The 13,887-nt window shown below is 44.3% G+C and overlaps 2 protein-coding genes across 8 annotated transcripts in view; one reads left to right on the top strand and one right to left on the bottom strand.

The window, feature by feature from the left end:
• RFX1 (regulatory factor X1) overlaps window positions 1–13,887 on the bottom strand; it is a 35,750-nt gene that overhangs the window by 16,563 nt on the left and 5,300 nt on the right. For 4 of the 5 annotated variants that reach the window (XM_069082935.1, XM_069082934.1, XM_069082931.1 and 1 more), the window contains one exon: window positions 6,308–6,670. In XM_069082935.1, coding sequence (XP_068939036.1) covers window positions 6,308–6,670 — 363 coding nt within the window. Of the gene's footprint in view, window positions 1–6,307; window positions 12,388–13,887 lie in introns of those variants that run through there. The other variant, XM_069082932.1, reaches the window with a different exon arrangement.
• RLN3 (relaxin 3) overlaps window positions 26–13,887 on the top strand; it is a 34,610-nt gene continuing 20,748 nt past the window's right edge. For all 3 annotated transcript variants that reach the window (XR_011167387.1, XR_011167391.1, XR_011167388.1), the window contains exon 1: window positions 26–875. The gene's annotated coding sequence lies outside the window, so the exon portion shown is untranslated. The remainder of the gene's footprint in view (window positions 876–13,887) is intronic.

Raw genomic sequence — 13,887 nt, 5'->3', positions numbered from 1 at the left:
TTTTTTTTTTTTTTTTTTTGTCTTTTGGAGGGCAATTGGGGTTAAGTAACTTGCCCAAGGTTACAGGGCTAGTATTTTTGTGTGGGTGTTGTGTCTCAGACTGGAACCGAACTCAGGTCCTCCCAACTCCAGGGCCGGCGCTTTACTCACTGCACCACCTAGCCGCCCCTAGGTACAGTCTTGATACCAAGATAGTTTGCATGATGATCTGATTAGAAAGACAGCAGTCAAACCCCACTGCTGCTCAGTATTGGAGAAGGAGGATGGTCCTCAAGGGATGATGATGACAGGCAATGCTTCCTGAATAATTCTGGCAGCCACAGTACTCAGGATAGCCTACAGAGTCACCAATTTCCGGATTTACCTTAACTGCTTTCTCGTGGATTTTATTTGGGCCTCCCTTGGCATCCTTGTGGGGCCTCAAGGGAAGAGGCATTTAATGACTCCAGCCCAACTGGTAAGGCTGGGAGCAACCTGAGAAAGCACTGTGCATGTGATGCTCCCAACACACCTAGGCATGTGGTAACCTGAGCTGGGACGCCGTGTCCCCAGCCAAAGGAAACACTGAGCTTTGGGAATGGAGGCACCAAGAGGGAGGGAGCTTTGGCTCGGCTCATTGTCAAGCCTCCTGTCTCACGGTTCATGCTGGGCGAGTGGCATCTCTGGCTGCTGCCTGAAGAAGTCCAAGAGGGAGCCCTGGGCACTACCCAAAGTTAACAGCAACTGTCATTTTTTTCTCACAAGTCCTCAGTGTTTCTACTTGAGGCAAAGCACAGGAAGAGGAACATTCACTGCTGCCAGGCCTGGGCTGAGGCTCTAATTGGTTTGGTTGGTTTTCTAGTAGTACTAAGAACCCCATGAGAAGCCAGCACCTGGTAAGTAAGCTTTGTGATAACTTCAGGCTTTTTGCTTCGTACACATGTGCATGTACCCCAGTGGCATCTGTGGATCTGTGCTTGCAAGGATGCCTGCGTGTGTGTGCACGTGTGTGTGTGTGCATCTGTGACCATGGCTATGTGACTGCATCCTCCTGTGTCCTGATGGTGCATGACTATGGATGGATAGTCTGATTGCCTTTGCTCGAATCATGGAGGTGGGTGGGAGTAGGCAGGTATTTCTCCTCAGCCTCCTGACTCACCATCCCCTCCTCAGGTACATCTTTCTCTATGGGCATTCACATCTGTGCTCCAACTCCCCTATGTTGCAGGGCTGTCCTACGGAAGAGGGATCAGACTTATCCCGCTTGGCCTCAGGGGTCAAGAGCAAGGAACGGTCTCTTGAATCTAGTCAGATCAAAAGGAAGACTGAACTAGTGATTACAGCTGTTCAAAAGTAGAATATTTTGCCTTAGGAAGTAATGAGTTCCCTGTAACTGGAAGATCCTTTGTCCCCTCAGCTATTGGGTGGACTAAATGATTCCGAGACCCACTCTACTTCTGAGACTCTAAGTCCGTGGCTATGTCCTCCTCTATGCACACTTATCTCTCTGGGTAGGTCTGTCTATAGCTGTGTATGGATGGATGTGTATACAGATTTGTGAGAAAGGACTTCTCCCAGGAGCCCTCAAGTCTTGAAGTTAATAGCCAGAGTGGTTGGTGTCAACATGGTGGATTACACTGACTTCCCTCTCACATGATCAGTGGTCTTCAGCTTTTCTGTGGATATGCTGTGGGGTCCCAAGCCAGCTGGACTTCAGGTGCCTTATCTGAATATAAGGAGTGACTCTTTCAGTGAGGGAAGGTCAATTAGATTTCCAATTAAAGTCTGACTTTCTTAGGGAAAAGGATCCTTTATAGACAGGGGGCAGGATGCTGAGGGCCCTTGCTTCCTTTGCTGGGGTATATATAGTGTTATGCTAGTCCAGAAATCAGGGCTTGACTCTGGGCCATATAGTTCAATGCAGACTCTGTGATGCTGTCTGGATCTGATACTCCTACTGAGGAGTTGGTTTGGAGGGAGAAAAAGGTTCCTGGAAATGTAGCTGTTCTTGGTTTCTAATTAAAATTCCCATTGCTCACAGGACCTGGGCAGCCTCCTGGCTCCCAGCCTAAGTGTGTGTGTAGCTTTCACAGAAGCCAGGTGAGCCCCTGATATCCAATATGTCTTGAGCCCTAGGCCATTGCTTTTTAAGCCCATGTTTTCTATCTGTGGGGGGCTAATTTTTGATGCAGCTCACACAGAGATAGAGCGTAAAAAAAGACCAGGTGTCTGGGGAAATAGGCACATAAGACACCTGTAGGACTCAGAAATACCCATAAGGCCACCTGCCCTTCCACTCTGAGAAACACCATGGAAAACAGATAAGGGACATTCTCCAACAAACTGGAGATTTTGGTGGGGAGGTGGGGGTGGAATAAGGGGATGCTGTGCTTTACAGAGAGGTAGATTTCAGTTAAATGTAAAGAAAAATTTCCTACAAATAAGAACTTTCTAGATACCATGACCACCCCATACAATCTCTTGTGATCCTAGCAAGGACATTCAAACTTTCCCCCCATACAGAAACAGATTTCCAAGACAACCCAAAACAAAAGAAATAAAGATTAGATGCAAATTGTCTGACATGCCATCTTGGTCCACTGCCTTATTTCTCTACAGTTTTCTGTATCAAAGTTTGTGAAAGTGAGAAGAAAGCGTCATTCAGTGCAGTCTTAGCACTGACAAGTTGGTACCAAAGGGCTACTTTCTTTTTTCCCGAGAAACTATGGGACCCAGAATGTACATCCTATCCTCAGCTGGGCACCCAGCCTCTCTGGGCACAGAGCCCACTATCATCTACAGTACCCTTCCTCCCTCCTGCTCAGATTTCTTTTAAAAGTTCGGCTACCTCTGCGGACAGAGATTTATGAATTCAAAGTATTGTTCCCAACTGTGAGTAATTTGATCTTTGCCAGTATCATCTTTAAAGTCACCTCCAGGGCAGATTGGCTGGGGACAGGATTCTGTTGTTAGTCTAGTCAGCTTTTCATTTTCCCCTCAACTTGCCTCCTGTATGGGTGTTTCGGGTCTTACTCCAGAGACCAATGCCAGGGGGGCCCCTCTCTTCCCTGCTCTGATCGCTGGATAATTTCCAATTGCTTCTGGCCATGGAATAGACCCTAGACAGTTCTTAACCTACAGGGTCTGGCAGTCCCTGAGCCTGAGTCAGTCTCCTGTGGTAAGGCACCTGAGGGTGCCCCTGTGGAAATGTTTTGTCCTAGATGAACAACTTGCATAGTTAGGACCAATGTACTTCAAAGCCCCTTTCATTCCTTTAGAAGGTTGGCAAATAGATATTTTGTCCCAGTGAAGACCCATGAGACTGACAAAATGAAAACAATTAGGAGGAAAAAAAAAAGAGGAACTGAAGGAAAGGTAGTTTTAGGTGAACATATCTGCTCTACTTCTTTGCTCCACCAGTTTCATCGAATGATAAAGTTGAAAGAGATCCTAAAGGCTGGTGGGTCATTTAACCCAATCGAAGCCTCCTCTACATTACCCAGTAAACGGCCATCCATCCTTCCTCATTACACACTGAAGCATCTATTTCATCTCTAGGTGGCTCCAACTGTTAAGTTTTCCTGAGACTGAGTTGAAATGTCCCTCTGTAATTTTCATGCCCTATCCCGCTCCCCCCTATTAATCCTAGTTGTAAGTCTGATCCTTCATTCAGTCTGCAAATATATGAAGACAGCAATCCCAGAATTCCCTTAAATATTCTCTTTTCTAGGTCAAACATCTTCAGTTTCTCTAACCAACCCTTGACCAGCATGGTTAAGCTCTCACCATTACAGTAACTGTCCTCTGGACCTATTCTCATTCCATTCATCCCTGCATGTAGATGTGGTCTGACTAAGAAAAAGGACAATAGCATCATCTGATTTCTCTTTTTGGACTCTGCTCTGCCTGCTAATGCACCCACATTGCAAGTGTATCTTTTGGCTAAAACAATGTGGATTCACAAGGAATTTAGAATCACTAAGATCTCCACATCTACTTTCTTTTTTTTTCTTTTTGGAGGGGGGAATGCAGGGCAATTGGGGTTAAGTGACTTGCCCAAGGTCACACAGCTAGTAAGTGTTGGTACTCTATTCACTGTGCCACCTAGCCGCCCCCCCATCCCCCCATATCTACTTTCTAATGGTCTCCATGATCACTTATGTTGTTCATTTTTGAAAAGAAAAAAAACAAAACAAAAACCCACATGTAGGACTTTCTCTCTATTGATTTCTCTCTTATTAGATTCAGCCTATCTCTACAATCTCAGTTCAAACCATCTACTGTATTGACTACCCCTCTCATTTGACAGTCATTAGCACACACAATAAGCATGCCATTTAGACCCTCATCTTAGACAATGATAACAATGTTGGCTGGAACAGTTTTTACAGAGGCTAAATCGAGCTTATAACAACATCCTATGGTGGGGTAAGCTCAAGTAACACCTTCAGTGGCTATTAACGGGACGGCAAGCTCACCCTACTCGGTAAGACCTGAATTTGGGGTAGCCAATCAAAGCTAACATAGATGGCAAAAGGAATGAAATCCCATGAAGCAGACATCATTCTCTAGGTCTGCATCCTAAGTAATAATTTCTTCCAGGCTGGGACTCACTCTCTCTGTCTTACAAGATTCTCCTGATGTTCATCTTTATCTGTGTGGATGAACTTCAAACATGGGAAACTCCCCTGTATATCCCTCATATTCATTACCCAAATGTACAAGATGCCTAGTCAGAACACCAATCCCTAGAGAAATCTGTATTCTGACCTTTGATTCCAATCTCTAAACTAGTTCCCCTGGTGACCAAAGAGACTTGCAAATGATTCACTGGCCTTGAAGTACCTTGGGTGATAATGCTGCTGCCTGGGACTGGGGGACAAGAGTAGAGTGGAGAATAATTCTGTGATCATTATGGTATTTGAAGAAAAACACAAGGGAGTCTGTTAAAGTCATGTAATTTAGATATTTTCTGGGAATCTTATAGTGCCTGAGGGTCAAAGCAAGGCCTGGGTCAGAGACTTTTAGGGCTATAGACTCACTGACTGTCTCCTAGCTCTGCTCCAGAACCTCCTAGAAAATGGGAGCTTCTCTCCATATAAAGGCAAGTGAATTCTTTATATCTAAGTGTTGATGCTATCAGCAATCTCTTTTAGGGATAATAAAAGGAAAATTAATACTATTATTTGTAATTATACTTTGAGGAGCCACAATTTCATCACTGTGGCTAATTCCTTGACTGATTGAAGAGCTCCACTCTTTCTGCATGCATTTTGTCACAGACACCTAGAGTTGGGAGGATCACCAGGAATTAACTAGTGTGACCCTTACCCAAAGCAAAAATTCCTTTTAAAATAACCCTGACAAGTGGTTATCTAACCTCCACCTCAAGCAATGACACATTCCATTCCACTGTAAAGCTCTAATCATCAGAAAATGTCTGCCCACAAAAGAATCAAAACCTGCCTCCTTGTAGCTTCCATTCACTGGTCTGAGTTCTGTCTTTTGGAGCTGGGCAGGACATACACAATCCCTCTTCTGAATAAGAACTCTTCAAGCATTTGAGGACAACAATAATGCCCATCCTAAGCCTTCTCTTGTTTAGGCAGGCTTTATGAGTTGCTGCAGCTAAAAAAAATCATCACCTGACAGCCAGTCCCTTGAAGAGGTCCTCCAGCCTTCAATGAAAGCTAGGGAATGTGTCACCAGGCTCATACATGATCCTATTCCAGCGTGGTAAAACTCTACATTTTATGTAGGCACAGTCTGCTGGCAAGACTATCTCCCTACCAGAAGGTCTATTACAAATGGTACTATTATTATGATTACTTAATAACAACTAAACAAAAACAATGATCAAAAACAATAAAATTAGAAATAGCAGCCCTAGCATTTATATAACACTTTAAGGTTTGCAAAGCACTTCACATGTTATTTCATTTGATCATCATAACAACTTTGGGAAGATGATATTATTAACCTCATTTTACAAGTGAGAAAACTGAGGCACAGAGAGATTAAGTGATTTGCTGAGAGTCACACAGCCAATACGTATCTGAGACAGGATTTGAACCTAGGTCTTTCAGATTCCAAGCCCAGCACTCTATCCACTGTGCCACCTAGCTGCCCCTAATCCTTCTAACTAAAGCACAGATTATGAAGCATTAGAACCAGGTACATTTAACCTGTGGAACCTTGAAACTTTTGTTATGCTAGACACTAGTGTTTAATGCCAAAGGGTTTTCATAGGTGGGATGTTCACAGATGCTCTAAGGACAATCATCTCATGTAAGGACTAGGAGACATGATCTTTCTTTCTTGTACTTACCTGAGACTGTCACCACGATAAACTGCTGAGGGGCCGGGGCTGGGGCAGGCTGGCCACTGGGCTGTGACTGTGCTGAGGGGGCTGGGATCTCAGTCACATACTGTTTCTGGCTGGCAGGTTGGGGCTGTGGGCTCTGCAGTTCACTAACATACTGTGGCTGGGAGGTGGAGGCGGCAGGTGGCGGTGGTGGCGGTGGTGGTGGCTGAGGGGCCGCTGGTGGTGGCGGTGGCTGGGGTTGAGCCTGTGGAGGGGCTTGTTGAGGCTGTGGTGGTTGTGGGGCCGCCTGAAGCTCAGTAACGTACGCCTGTGTTGCCATGCCAACAGTGGGGAAAATGATAATAAATAAGGCTTTTTTTTTGCTTCCTTGGGAAGAGGAAAAAAACAAAAGAAGGAAAAACAAGAATTAATCCACAGCAGAACAAATCAGGGACATCATACAGTTCCCAGAGGTTATTTGGATTTGCCACTAACTTAATTAGACCCCATGGCCCACAACCAATTAGAGTCCATTATAGCATGGGTACATGGTGGGGACCATGGGTGAATTCATTATCAGAACTAGATTGGGAACCAATTCTTTGAAGGTCCCTGAAGCCAATTCCTTATTGACTGGGGCTCCAGTCAGACTTTTTCCACCATTCAAATGCTGGTAAAGTGCCCACATTTGTATCTAGCCTTGCTCTTCTCGGTCTATGGCCGCTGCTTGCCCTGGGAGGCCTGGGTAGTCTATGTTCTACCACCTCTGAGCCCTTGATGGCAAGAAAATGTCTGATGAGGTCCTGCTGTGCTCACTTTCTACACTGGACCAAGAGATCCCCACCACCCCATCTCTCCACGTCAAGCTGCATTTCTAAAAAAGAGCTAAGACAGTTCCCCAGCCAAGTGGTATCCTCTTCCTTTGGATCCTGGGAATACCTGTTGCACCCCTAGTTTATTCCCATTTCCAGATGACCTCAGATAGGGAAAAGAGTCCCTTCAAACTGTAAAATTGCCAGAGCATGCTAGCTGCATAAGTGCATGGAGTCATAGCCCTGGAGATGAAAGGATCCTCAGAGGTCCTCATTTTACAGTTGGGGAGGCTGGGGAAAGTGTCCATACTGGGCTTGAATCACAGCCTCTGAGGTCAGAGCCAGTGAGCACTCTTTTCCACTGCATCAGGCTGCGTTCTAAGGCATGTGACAACAAGGGGGGTTGGCAGGGCCAAAGAGAATATTTAAAATCTCTTTTCCCTAGTAAAACTGATTAACAAAAATGCTTAGTTATTAGCAATTAGATGTGAGACCATTTCTAGGAGATCATGGTTCCTAATGGCTAGAGGAGAAACCTCCTCCCACCTCTGAGAATTGCTCTGGATCCTCACCACAGAGCCTCTGGTATGGCCACAAAGCCACTGCCCTTCTAGAACCTCCAGTTTTCCCATTTGCTGAATAGGCAAGATTCTGTACTGAGGCTACATTAGGGATATCGGTCTGGGTCAGGGAAATGCTTGAAGTGCAGTAATTAAGGGGCATAATTAAGCCCCATTCTAGTCTAGCTTTTCCTCAAAGGGGAAAGATATGCCACCTCTAGGCCTGGTGGGTAGTGGGGAGAAAGAGGCAGCACCTCTTTCTAGCAGTAGCCTCTGCCACAAAATGAGTTCTTCCATCCTGACCCCACCATTTATCTTCTGAAATGAGAACACTGTCCACCCTTGCCTTCCCAGCAGCTGCTAAGGTGTCCTTGACTTTTAGCCCCCCAGAATCACAGGAATAGAAACAGAAGTCTTGGGGTTAATTCCTAGTTTTGACATTGAAGTTCATGGGGTGGGCCTGTGGGCAGCTCGTAATTCATTTTCCCCCTTTGTAACAAAGAGAAAATAATTCCTTGATTGCCCTATCCCATCAAAGCTCCCTAGCCCAGAGAATACTAGGACAAAAGAACACTTATGTATCACCATGAACCAGAAAGATACCAGAGGATGTCAATGAACTATTTTGTCTTAACCTGGTTAACAGGCACTTTTCTTTGGCCTCCATTTCCCCAAGTCTGAAATGAGACTTGCCAATTCCAAGGAATCACTAGTACAAGTCTACATGATTACTCTGACATCCTTGACCTTCCAGCCAAGGAGAACAAATCTGATTGCTGGAAAACTTTTCACTGATAGCTGCTGGACCCTGGTTCTTTTCCAAGAGAGTGACCAATCATCTTGGTGTCCACTTCCTGGTCCATAAGTAGCCCACTAACTATTGAATCCAATGGTAAAAGCAGACAGAGAGGCTCCTGTACCCTACTGAGTACTTTTCCTATGGGATCAGTTATAAATCAGAAGATAGTTTCTGGTTGAAGAGTGTGTGTGTGTGTGTGTGTGTGTGTATGTGTGTGTGTCTGTGTGTTAGGGGGCACACCTAGCCCTTCCAGCCTGACTTTTCTATTCAGTTGCTACAAGTGCTTTCCAATTTCATTCTGCTTCTCCTGTGGAAAGGTCATTTGAAATTCTGTTCCTTCCTGTATGTAAGATAATAACCTGTCACCCTGATCATTCTGAATGTGGTGGGGAATGAGGAGAGGTTTGGTTATAGTACAGATAAGATACTGGGCTGAAAGAGAAAGAAAGAAAGAGTTCAGCCTCCCATATCAGACTCCAGTCTGAAGAAAGACCATTAATTTGATCTTGCTGCTATAAGGGATGGAGTTAGTCACATCTGTTCCATCTTGTCTTTGGCTAAGAGCTGCCTATTTCCTGCAATCCACTTATATTTCCAGAGGGCCTAGACTTCAGGCTCTTTCTGGAAATCCTGAAAAGATCAGCCCTGTTAAACTATCACCTTTCCCTTTCTTGTTTTTCCTGACACCTGTACCTCTCTGGCCCTCCCAGCAGGACTGTTCACAATTCTTCTGTCTCTTCATCAGTCAATCCCCATCTGAGGAAGCAGCAGGACCCAAAGCCCAAGGAGGCATTTATTGCAGTTATTCTTTCCAGCCCAGAGGTTGGGAAAAGTATGCCGACAATTCAGTCTTAGAAATGAAAGTGAATTTAAATGTTACTTAGGTCAATATGCCTCCAAAACTAGATCCTCTTCTACAAGATCAACCTCAGAGATCTGTGACCAGGTGCTCATCCTTACTGGAGGCATTCTGCTGTTTGCTATAATAGCCACCCTTTGATGCTGGTTTTGCCTTCTGGAGCAGCACAGAACAAACCCATTTCCTCTTTGACATGACATGACCTTTAAGAGGTCTGGGGGTTTTTATTACATTTTTCCTTGGCTTCCTCTTCTCTTGATTAAAGATCCCACTTCTTTCAATTCTGTCTCATGTGGTATAGTTTCTAGACCTTCCCCTATGCAGCTGCCTTCTTCTGAAGCTCTATAATTGGTCATGATCCTTCTCAAAATGTAGCCCCAAAAGAAGGCAGTACTTGAGATGCAGTCAAAGTCCATCAAGATATCCAAAGCTGCAGGCAGCCACAGAAAAAATCAGCTTCTTTTCTCCAAGGGTTCATTCAGACCCTTGGGGCTATCCACAGAATTCAGGAAAGGTATATTCAAGTCATGTGGCCTGTTTCTTAACAATTTAATTCAAACATTCAAGCGTCTATAATGAATAAGGCCGTGGAGATAAAAAGACACATGAAACAGTCTCTTGCCTTTCAGGAGCCTACATTCTATTAGAATGATATTGTATGTACAAAAATAAGTATGATGAAAAGTAGTTGAAGAGGGAAGGAGTATTAACACCTGGGGGAGCTGGGATAAGAGAAATTAGGCTGGTACAGAGGAGATACCAACCCAGGGGAGCCTCAATGACTCTGATTGGTACCAAAGAGGAAAGAATGTATTCATTTCAGGAGTCTGGGGTCCAAGCATTCTGGATAACTTGTGCAAGTGCAGAGACACAGAGGCAGCTAAAAGGAATGCTGAGCTCGGGGAGGAGAGAGGAGCCTGATTTGGCTGGAATGTCAAGTTAATAAAATGCAGAGGTTAGAAAGGTAGGTAGGCACTACCCAGGATTGGAAGTTTGTATTGTATCTCAGAGGCAATGGGGAGGCATGAAGTTTCTGAGGGAAGGACTGAAAGAAAAAAACTGAGCCTTAGGAAGATTTCAGCAAACAGATAAAGATGTGTCAGAAAAGGGAGGGAGTAAATAAGGGAAAACAGCTCTGAGGCTGTTATAATAATCTAGCTGAGGTGATGTAGGCCTGATCTAGGGCAGCAGTCATATCTCTACTATATTATTTACATGTTCCCCCTGTTAGAATGTGCACTCCTGGAGGGCAGGCACTCCCCCCCCCCCGCCTTTCTTTGTATCTCTAGTACGGCACAGTTCATGGCACACAGGAGGTGCTTGATAAATTCTTGTTTGACTGGCTGGGGAGAAAGAACAGCTGTGAGATGTCATGGCAGTGGAAATGACTGGATATGGGGAATAGAAAGGGAAGAATCAAGCAGGACTCAGTTTATGAACTTGGATGAATAACAATAGGATAGAGCCTTCAATAGAAGTCTGGAGGGATGGATTTTAGGGGAAGATGAGTTCTGTTTTAGAGATGCCTAAGGCATACTCTGGAAATGTCTAGTGGCAGCCAGTGCTATGGGCCTGGACTACGGAGAGAGCTTAGAGCAATACATATAAATGTGGTAGTCATCTGCCCAGAAATGAAACATGGCACAGTGAATAGAGCACTGGCCCTGGAGTCAGGAGGACCTGAATTCAAATCCAGCCTCAGACACTTAACACTTACTAGTTGTGTGACCTTGGGCAAGTCACTTAACCCCAATTGCCCTGCCTTCTCCCCTCCAAAAAAAAGCAGGAAAAAAAAAGAAGTGAAAGGGTTGTAAAGAAGTGAAGTCAATAAGTATAGACAATTGTCTCAAGTAGTTTGGCAGTGAAAGGAAGAAGAGATATGGGATGATCATTTTGAAGGGATGAAAAGTTTAAGGGTGGGTTTTATTTCTAAAAAGATAGGGCAGGTCTAAGTATGGTGCAAGCACTGAGGAAAAAGCAAATAAATGGGAAGGATGGAGATAAAAAAGAAGGAATGATGGATGAGGTAAAAAATCCTGGAGAAAAATATGGGAAGGGCAGATAGAAAATTGGCCTTGATAAGAAGAACCTTATCTTCCTCAAGGACCAGATCACAGAAGGCAAGAATGAGTGAAAATGTAGAGGAGTTTTGAGGAATTGAGTAGGGGAGAAGTGGGAAATCATGACAGATGGCCTCAGTATTCTCAGAGAAGGAAGAGGCAAATGCATCTGCTGGGAGTAGGAGTGGTTTTAGGGGTTGAAAGTGAGAAGAGTAAGTTTGGAACACCCTCAAAAAAGATAGTCAATCAAGGCAAAATACAGGGATGGCTGTGTAGCAGTGAGATCTCAGATGACATGAGATTAAGTACACAGTAGGTGCTTAATAAATGCTTGCTGACTAAGTAATTAGTAAAGGACCCAGAGCTGACATTGTGTCCTTCAGTGGTGGACAGCAGCTCCGGAGTATGAATGGAGAAGGCAGACAGTAGGAGTGATGCAGGGTTAGGGATTGGCAGGGAATGAACAGTAGTATTACAAAGGAGCAAGGAACTCCAGGGGAGAAGACAAAGCATAGTTGAATTGGTCAACTCTAAGGTCAAGTCAAGTTAACCTAACACCTGGATGCTAGGTACTGAGCTATGTGCTAGAGATACAAAGAATGGTCAAACAGCAACTCCAAACCAGGGCAGAGCAGGGGATGATGGGCTGGGAGAACAGGGAGGGATAAGAGGGACTAAATGCTGGATACTGTGGGGAAGCCAAAGAACAGGTTTAGAAGGAGAGATGGCTAGAAAGAGATTTTATTACTGCAGACAAGTCATTTTAGAATTCAATGACAGAGTTGACATAGTTCTAGATGTGAATCCTAAAGGTTGGAAGGTACTCCCTCCTCATCTCTGCTTTCTTCCAAGCTCAGCTTACATGGCACCTCCTCATTTTCCTAGTTGTTAGTCTTTTCTCTCCCTTCAATTTTCTTTGTACTATATTTGGTTTTGTATATGTGGTAATTTCTAGTAAAATGCAGGAACCTTGCAGGCAAGAACTAGTTGTTGTTTTTGCATTTTTTATTCCCTGTACAGGCAACTCCCAGTGATGGCACTTCTTTTATCCAAGAAGGCTGGAACCTTCTCTGTTACTTATAGGCTTGGAAAGTTCCTATAGAACTGAGATTAAGTGACCTGCCTAGGATTGTATATCGAATGTGTCCGAAGCAAGGCCTTGAGTAAGTTCTTCCTGGTTCCAAGGCCAACTCTTTATCTAGCATGCTACTCTGCCTCTCTGGCACATAGTTGGTACTCTGAAAATGCTTGTTAAAGTGAATTAAAGTCTTTTATTATGATATGAGAGAGAGAGAAAAAAAGAGAGAAAGAGAGAGAGAGACTGAATGAGTCAGGTACAAATTCTTTGAGAATTTGGGATTTTCTCTCTTGCCATCTCCTCCTCCAGGAGTTATCACCATCTATCATTTCCTCTTTCTCATATGCCCTCTTTTCCCATTACTGGCTTTTTTAATCTGTGTCTACACCATATTTAGGTCTGCCTCATCTTTAAAGAGTGATCCTATGATAGGACTGGTACATCAAAGCAACAAGAATTTGGGCTCGGTAATATAGATGGAATAAACCTTAAAGGAAGAGTTTTCTGAGTAATGGTGGAAGAAGGAAGGTTTGAAAGTGGCAGTGAGGAGCTAAGAGTGTGAGAACTAATCCTCCTAGCCCAGTGCAGTGGGAACATGAGAGAAGGAGCAGCTAAAACTGGAGAGGGTCACCAGGGTAATGTTTTCTGAAGAGAGCTCAACAAGATGGAAAGAAGTTGGAGAGATTAGGATGAAGGGAAGTTTGTAAATGTTGACAGAGTGGATGGTCACTGACCTAACCTAATGTGCTATTTTCAAAAAGGCTAAGAAAATGTCGAGCATTATTGAGAAAGATTTTTTTAAAAATCAAAAAACATTGCTTCTTTCTCTATAAAAAACTGTGGTATATCCATAACTCAAACTCTGTTGCCCCATCTCTAAGGAGACTAATGGAACTAGAAAATGCTCAGAGCACAATAAAAAACCAGAGTCCTAGCAGGTAGGGAACTGACTGATACCTGAGGATAGTGACTCTAGAAACAAGGACTCTTCAGCTTACAAAGGCAAAGGCTGATCTCAGGGGGCTATTATAAGAACCATGATGGGTGTGGGCAGGGAGTCATGAATTTGGTTATAGAAATCTTTGAAACTTTAACAAGGTGAGCTCAGCACCAGAAAGGAGCTCTTCCTTCCAAAGGTGGGAAACATCTTTGAGTCTAGGGGGCCCCTTGAAAAGGGTGCTGAAAGGAACAGAAAGGGTTTATCTGCATCTGTGCTAGGCAGAAAAGGCTAAGGAGAGAAGCTAGGACACAGAAGACTTTAAGTTTTCATTGCTGGGGACAACCTTGCATCCCTGCTTTGGGGCCACTGGGCACAGCAATCTTGGAAGGCCCATGGGCTTAGTTCAGTGTGATCTGTGTTCTTTCCCTGAAGCTAGTCTTTTGAGTGCTTGTCCACACACACACACACACACACACACACACACACACACACACAC

This window comes from Petaurus breviceps, unplaced genomic scaffold, assembly GCF_028583685.1.
Source record: "Petaurus breviceps papuanus isolate PSGF00001 unplaced genomic scaffold, PetGlider_PUasm1.0 172, whole genome shotgun sequence".
NCBI classification, from domain to species: Eukaryota; Metazoa; Chordata; class Mammalia; order Diprotodontia; family Petauridae; genus Petaurus; species Petaurus breviceps.
The sequence above is the reverse complement of the archived record's forward strand: the minus strand, read 5'-3'. Positions and strand labels throughout refer to the sequence as shown.